Source organism: Camelina sativa, chromosome 11, assembly GCF_000633955.1.
Source record: "Camelina sativa cultivar DH55 chromosome 11, Cs, whole genome shotgun sequence".
In the NCBI taxonomy this organism is placed as follows: Eukaryota; Viridiplantae; Streptophyta; class Magnoliopsida; order Brassicales; family Brassicaceae; genus Camelina; species Camelina sativa.
In genome coordinates, this window is record NC_025695.1 from 44,738,546 (window position 1) to 44,746,408 (window position 7,863).

Consider the following 7,863-nt stretch of genomic DNA (forward strand, 5'->3'; position numbering starts at 1 on the left):
TGAGTCGCGTGCAGCGACCGCAATTATGTCTGCGCACGAGACAACGCTTGGGCAAATAGCTTCAACTTATGTCTTGATCCTGTCAATGACTTCATATCCTCGAAGAGCGTTGTTGTTGGGGCCGACAGATTTTTCTCCGACAAACGTGCTAGTGTCATCGAGTAAAACTGATGCATCACACTCCTGCCATTTTTGTTTAAATGTACAAAGATGTTAACATTTTATAAACGGTGGATCTAATTCATTGAAACATAAATACTGCTTTAAACTTTGTTTTATTGGTAAAAAAGTTTTAATGAGAAAGTAAATTTTTCTTATTTTTTTAAACCAAAACTTTCTCTATTTTGTCATTTTTCAGTTTGTAATAAGTAAGATTAATATGTTGTCACAAAAAAAAATGTAAGATTAATTTATGCGTCTTCTTTTTCTAATAATGTATTTTAACATTTATTATAGTATTTTTAGATTGTTTTATTTAATATATATATTTTTATCTTTGATTTGAGATTCATATATTACTGTGCTTATAATTTTTGTTATTTCTTTAATTATGTCAAATTAATTTTCTTCTAATTTCTCAACCTTGATTGGTTGGTCATAGACATTTTTTTTTTATGCAAACATAATTTTTACCATTCATTCAATTCCAAACGAAGATAAAGAGTATAACCTTATCAACCTAATGGTTGGATAAAATAGACTAATCAAACACAAGCTTACAACAAACATAGATATATAAATTAGAAAAACATAAACCGTTTTTGATATATCCATAGGAGCTCGGAGACAGAGGCTACATCATGATGTGTCAAAGACAGTTCCACAAATACATTGGAAAATTTAACATTATTTACTATCAAAAGATTTTGTGACGTTAAAAAAAGGCTTTTAGTTTCATTGGTTGTCGGAGCATGCCACTTTGAGATAGCTAAAAGACGTGAACATGTTCTCTCCACACATGAGGAGGGCAGAACGAATGTTCTCTCCATGGTGCAGGAGATGGACTCATGCAAGGTTATCTCCCCAAGGGAGGAAGGCGGAGCCAAGGTTCTTTTCATGGTGGACGAGGTTGGATGCAAGGTTCTCTCCATAAGGGAGGAGGACGGAGCCGAGGTTCTCTCCAAAAAAAAATGTAATATTAATATATGCGTCTTCTTTTTCTAATACTATATTTTAAAATTTCTTATAGTATTTTTAGATTATTTTATTTAATTTATATTTTCATCTTTAATTTGAGATTCATATATTATCGTGCTTATAATTTTCTATTATTTCTTTAATTATATCAAATTAATTTTCTTCTAATTTCTCAACCTTGATTGGTTGGTCATAGACCTTTTTTATGCAAACATAATTATTACCATTCATTCAATCCCAAAAGGAGACAAAGAGTAGAACCTTATCAACAAACATAGATAGATAGATTGGAAAAACATAAACCGTTTTTGATAGATCCATAGGAGCTCGGAGACAGAGGCTACATCATGATGTGTCAAATACTCTTCCAAAAATACATTGGGAAATTTAACATTAGTTACTATCAAATGATTTTGTGATGTTGGAAAATGACTTTTAGTTTCATTGGTTGTTGGAGCATGCCACTTTGAGATAGGTAAAAGACGTGAACATATTTTCTCTACATATGAGGAGGGCAGAGCCAAGGTTCTCTCTGTGATGGAGGAGGTTTGACACATGCAAGATTATCTCCCCAAGGGAGGAAGGCGGACCCAAGGTTCTTTTCATGGTAGAGGAATTTGAACGCAAGATTCTTTCCATAAAGGAGGAGGGCGGAACCGAGGTTCCCTCCCTGGTTGGTCATACACTATTGTGATGATACATCATTGATTAGTATATTATGTAATATATTTTTTATTCGAGAAGTTTCTTGAACCAACAATTTTAGTGATTAAAGAAACTATGTAAAAGTGAAAATAAATAGACATATAATATAATTGGCTTAATGTGTTTATATAAATATTTTCCTAGGTGGTGATAAAGAATATATTTGTAGCATATAGTATACTTAGGTGTAAAAAATATACTTTTAATGGTAATATAAATCAAAAATTTGTAAATGGATATAAATCAGTGTACTATAGCAAAAAAGAAAATTTATAAATAACGTACAACAAATTTTAATATATTTTTGTTAAATTAAATTTTATTTACAGAACTTTAAAACCCGCATATCGGGTGGGTCTTTGTCTAGTAGATAAAAATATTATAACATCTGTAAACTTTTTTTAATTATAGGTATCTCAGGCTCAACAGACTATAGAGTTCTTTTGGTATATTGAGAGTCGGTAAACTTTTTCTTTCTCGCTTTGTAAAGTGTTCATCATGAATATACGGTAACAAAATTAATGATGTCATGATGATATACCTCAACTCAAAACGTATATAATTGAATTGATCGTAAAATTTCAAATGTGATTATTTAAACGCGATTTGTTAAATAAGTATCGATATTGTTAAATAAGTATAGATGTCAAATGTGATTATTTAAACGTGATTTGTTAAATAAGTATAGATGTCATGATCACGTTTTGACATGATTTCAAATGTGAACGGGAAACAGAGAGTGACTACTGACTACGGGATAGCCCGTAAAACTAACTTAGCTACGAAATGTAATTCTGACGATTGGGGTCTGATCAATAAAATATAGTGGAATTTAGTGAATTTTGACCTCATGTCTTTTTTATTTTATTTTGAATATATATATATTTTTCTTACGTTCAATAGAACTACTTGGGCCGTAAGTAATTGGGCCTGGCTCAGCGAATCCAAGACCAATCAGCTAAGCTCTCTACCACGGCGACGACCGTACCGCCACCGCTCCCTCTCCGACGACCTTGACTCAGACTAGAGTACCACCTATTTGCTCCTTTGCTAGACCGCTAAGACCTCTCTCTCTCTCTCTCTCTCCCCCGCGTTATTCCTCTACAACGCAGTCGTCTAGACTAGGACGAGATGGGGAGACGGGCCCAAAGGAGATTCTGCAAGGAGCAAGGCTCGACCTTCCAGCAGAAGGTGAATATTCCTTCAATCGCTCCTCGCGGTTTTATCTTTTCGAGTCTATACTTCGTTGGTTCGGTCGGTACTGAAATTGAGCTTTCTGAACAGCTTGGCAGCTTCTCTGTTGCTATCTGGCTCTGCAGCTGCAGCCGTAGGTTTTGGCGGCTATGTCGGTAGCTCTAGATTCGAAACTTCTGTATCAAACGAAGACCCTGCTCCTCTTCTTGGTATGTTCTGCCTGTCCCCTCTTCGTTTGTTTCTGCCTACTTTTTTTGCCAGTTTCTCATATTTGTGGATATGATGGGATTGTAGGATTTGGATAGTGAGGTTGCCCAACACTTGCAACGGCTTTCAAGGAAAGACTCTACAACAAAGGTAACTAACGGGCTTTCCATGGTTATTCAGTCGACTACGAGACCTGCTTTAATTTCTTGAGTTTTCTTCATTGTGATTTTGTTTGTTTCAACAGATTAAAACTCTTGCTTCCCTGTCAGAACTGATTAAGCAAAAGAAAGGCAAGGAACTCTTGCCCATGATCCCACAATGGGTATATGTTTCGTTTTTTTACATACTAGGGATGAATATTTTCTTTAAAAAGGAAGAAATCCTTATCTTCAGAAGTTGTATTAAATTCGATGTTGAAGATAGGGAATATCAATCACGCTGATGGAATTAGCTCAAATTAGCCTTTTCCTTGTAGCATGTTGCTCACTATCTTTCTCACGTTGCAGTGCATTCGGTTGCTCAATATTTAGCTTACGCATGACGTCATTTGAGTAATATGATTTAGCTTTGAGGTTCTCCCAAACTCTGCATCAAATATATCATCATTATATTGTCGGAATGATTCGTTAGTTGCTAAGTGCTGTAGAAGCTTTGTCTATATTGAGCGTGTCATATAGGGAATGTGTCTTGATATTTTCTTAGCATGCATGTCAATGCTTCGGTATTATGCCTTGTCCCTCTATGTTTTTGTATTCTGTATTAATTCTTAGTTTCTTACGTGTTACAGGAGAGATTTAGCACCTCATCTTAAGTCTATAATGGGGCCCTGGTGGTTTTCACAGTTTGACTTGGCATCTTAAGTTTCTCAAGCAGCAAAGTCGTCTTTGCAGGTTGGCTCTCGTTTCCTAATTCAGTTTTCTTGGTGGAGGTTTTTTTTTAATGTTTGGATGCACACTTTCTATGATAAACTCTCTTGTCTTATTATTAGATTAGTAACCTTAGTTCTTTTATAGCATTAATATTCAGATTTTCATTTAGCTGTCTAATGTTCAAATAGGCAGCATTCCCTGCACAGGAAAAGAGATTGCACGCCTTGAATTTATGTTCAGCTGAGATTTTTGCTTATCTGGAGTAAAAATACTTACACCCCAAAATTTATCTGATAAAGCACTTGCTTCAGATGAATTAGAAGAAATGTACCAGCAGGTACTTCATCTCAGTGATTCTTCATGCTACTGTGCAATTTTTCTTTCTTTGGGTAATCTTTTCCAATGTCTTATTTTCCGTGGAATTCAGAGGATATCGTCATCTTTGGTGGCGTTGGTCACACTTCTAGATATATTGCATCGCGAACCTGTTAAAGGCTCTGCAAACATTTATTCTGAATCAAAACTTGTCTTTTCCAGTCTATGCTTCGTTGTGCGGTTCTGAATTGAGCTTTTTCTGAACAGCTTGGCTGCTTCTTTGTTGCCGTCTGCCTCTGCAGCTGCAGCCGTAGGTTTTGGCGGATTTGTCGGTAGCCCTAGCTTCGAAACTTCTATGTCAAACAAAGATTCTGCTCCCTTCTTGGTATGTTCTGCCTGTCCTTCTTCGTTTGTTTCTGCCTACTTGTTTGCTAGTTTCTCATATTTGTGGATGGGATTGTAGGATTAGGATAGTGAGGTTGCCCAACACTTGCAACGGCTTTCAAGGAAAGACCCTACAACAAAGGTAACTAACGGCTTTCCTGGTTATTCAATCAACTACAAGACCTGCTCTTTCTGAGTTTTCTTGATTGTGATGTGTTTGTTTCAACTGATTAAAGCTCTTGCTTCCATGTCAGAACCGATTAAGCAAAAGAAAGGCAAGGAACTTTTGCCAATAATTCCACAATGGGTATGTTACTTAGTTTACATAAATGGAAGAAACCCTTATCTTTAGAAGTTGTATTAAGTTTGATGTTTTATAGATATGGTAATAGTATCAGGATTGGGGATATCACTTACACTTTTGGAATTGGCTCGAATTAGTCTTTGCCTTGGAGCACTCTGTTTCTCACATTACAGTGCATTCAGTGGTTCACTTTCCACAATTGATTTGGCTACTTTTGTCGTGCTTGTCCAGACATGTGAGTACAAGAAGTTGATACTGGACAATAGTAGAGATATTCGGCGAGCTACCTATGATGTCATGACTAATGTTGTCACTGGTGCCGGGTTTGATTTTCTCATGCATGTTTTTTTTCTTGCCCCGATGCAGTGTCTCATTTATTTCTATTTTACTAGTATCATACACTTAAATGTCATCATGTCAGGTAGTCTTCTTGTGTCATAAGTGATATGCTTTAGCTGGAATAGTAGCTTTCCCACTAGGTTACGATAATGAACTATACTAGGTTTGACCCCGTGGTGTACCACGGGACAATTTTTTTTAAAAAACTATTGAATATATTATAAATAGATCAAGTTTCTTTGAGTTTTAATATAAATGTTACATTGTTATATATGTGTGTTCTCACATTAATTATTAAAAAGGTTAAGATAAATATTCATTATCTATTAAAATAACTCAAATGTGAAATAATCTATATCCGACTATAATTGTTTGGTTACAAAAATTCTAAAATAATTTTTAAAATATATATCCGTTTATAAAAATTCAAATCACATCATATGCTAAAAAAAATCTAAAATTTTATTAACTTAATGTATTAAATTGTAATTTAAATAATTAAATATAAGATTAAATAAAAGTGAAAAGAGAATTATATTTTAATCTAACATACTGCTTTAAATTAGGTGGATAGATTTTAGGAAATTAATATTATCAAATAAGGAAATCATTGTGTTTGGTTGTAGGGGTTGTAGAGAATTTAGTTGGAACTTGTTTGGATACAAAGATAAGAAAGGATTACATAAAAATGTACTCCAAAAATGTTAAGATAGATAATAAATTCTTACAATTTTTTATTACCCCTAAAGTTCTTGTTGAGAATTGGGAAAATCTAATAAAAGGTCATGTTTTATTTGGATTTTTGTCACGAGCATTGTTAATTTGTTACAAATATGCAAAATCCGATTTTTTTTATGTCTAGCGAGTAATTTCTTACATTACGAAAAAACCGGGATTATGAAGTACATACTGTACTTTCCAAGAAATACGCTCATTGATTTACTTACCTATATTCGCAAACCACTTTGATATTTTTCAAAAAAAAAAAAAACATAAATTTTCAAATTCGTTAAATCCTGTTGCGAAAATCGGCCACTCATCTAGTCTTTTAACACCAGAAACTCATGTCTTATACACTATAAAAGAGAACCTAGTTTATTGTATTTATACAGAAACTAATTACTTCTTCTTTTTTTTTTGTGGGGTGCAAATACAGTATAAAACTTAATGCTAAATTCATGAATTTATGTGGAATGGTTTCTCAATGGGAACCCAGACGAGGCCACCATGCAGGCATGCACACAACTTGGCTTTTCTCTATGTGTCATCAGTTTTGAAAAAAAAAAAAAATCTAAAGATAGTAAAGAAGACAGACCAAATCGCAGCCGTCTATTGTATTTCCCATATAAAGAAGTAGGTAGATGAAATGACAATACTACCCTCTATCCTTAAACCCTCCTATTCTCTCACTTTTTATGGATTCTGCGCAAATTCATGCAAAAAGGAGAAAAAGTTGCACAGTCCCCAAGATTCTGTGTGAGTGTGTGTGTGGTTGTGGTATTGAATTCTTCGCTACTTTTCGCCGTCCTTTTCTATTTATCATATTTTCTTCTCTCTTTAATTTCCCCATCCGTTACCAATCTTATCACCCTATATTGTATGGAATCAACTCACTGAAGGTGATTGGTTTTGTGCTTAGCATATCATGAAATTATGGTTTTTTCAATCTGGGTTTTGTTTGTTGTTGATACTGATCATGCTTTGTTTTCCAAAAGCTCGATCATGCTTTTTTTCCTTTTTCTTGTTGTTGTTGTTGACCATACTATACGAAACTTTTTGTCTGCTTTTTTTTTTACCTTTTTAGTAGTGATTTTATTGAAAATTTGCAACGATTGCTGCTTTTGCGCATAACATTATCTGATCATGTTTATGTTCTAGGTTTGGTTGAGTTTTGCAATAAACATGTGGTGACTTTGTCGGTGCTTGAGATAAAGTTGAATACATATATATATCTTGCCTGATCCTGAAGAAGATATGTATGCATCATGAAAACTATTGAAGCAGTACATGTATTGATTGCAGGAGATCATATGTGGCTCAAGAAGTGATCCTTAAAGGGGAAATAAGATGAAGAGAAAGCATTACTTTGACTTCGACCATCCATTAAATCCATGCCGTAAGTGTTTTGGAAAGATTTATGATTCCTATTTTACCTTAAATGTTCTGCATTGAGGCACACCCTTTGGTAGATCTTGTTTTTATTTACTTATCTGCTCTATTTTGTCTGTTGTGGCAGCTTTCGAGGTGTTCTGCTCGGGGACATGGAAGGCCGTGGAGTACTTAAGGATCGAGAATGGAGCGATGACGATGCGTCTCTTGGAGAACGGACAAGTGTTGGATGATATAAGACCATTTCAGAGGCTTCGTCTTAGATCAAGAAAGGCCACTTTGGTCGATTGTACATCTTTT

At 34.6% G+C, this 7,863-nt stretch overlaps 1 protein-coding gene across 5 annotated transcripts in view; it reads left to right on the forward strand.

Annotated features, from left to right (window-relative positions):
• The window catches only part of LOC104726410 (SNF2 domain-containing protein CLASSY 1-like), a 12,646-nt gene continuing 7,601 nt past the window's right edge, over window positions 2,819-7,863 (forward strand). Inside the window, exons 1-12 of one of the 5 annotated variants that reach the window (XM_019232892.1) lie at window positions 2,819-3,033; window positions 3,127-3,245; window positions 3,331-3,393; window positions 3,488-3,565; window positions 4,031-4,133; window positions 4,301-4,449; window positions 4,695-4,812; window positions 4,891-4,953; window positions 5,066-5,118; window positions 5,347-5,438; window positions 7,477-7,570; window positions 7,691-7,858. In XM_019232892.1, coding sequence (XP_019088437.1) covers window positions 7,522-7,570; window positions 7,691-7,858 — 217 coding nt within the window. In that variant the 5' untranslated portion in view covers window positions 2,819-3,033; window positions 3,127-3,245; window positions 3,331-3,393; ... (6 more) ...; window positions 5,347-5,438; window positions 7,477-7,521. The other 4 variants (XM_010445273.2, XM_010445275.2, XM_010445274.2 and 1 more) reach the window with 4 other exon arrangements.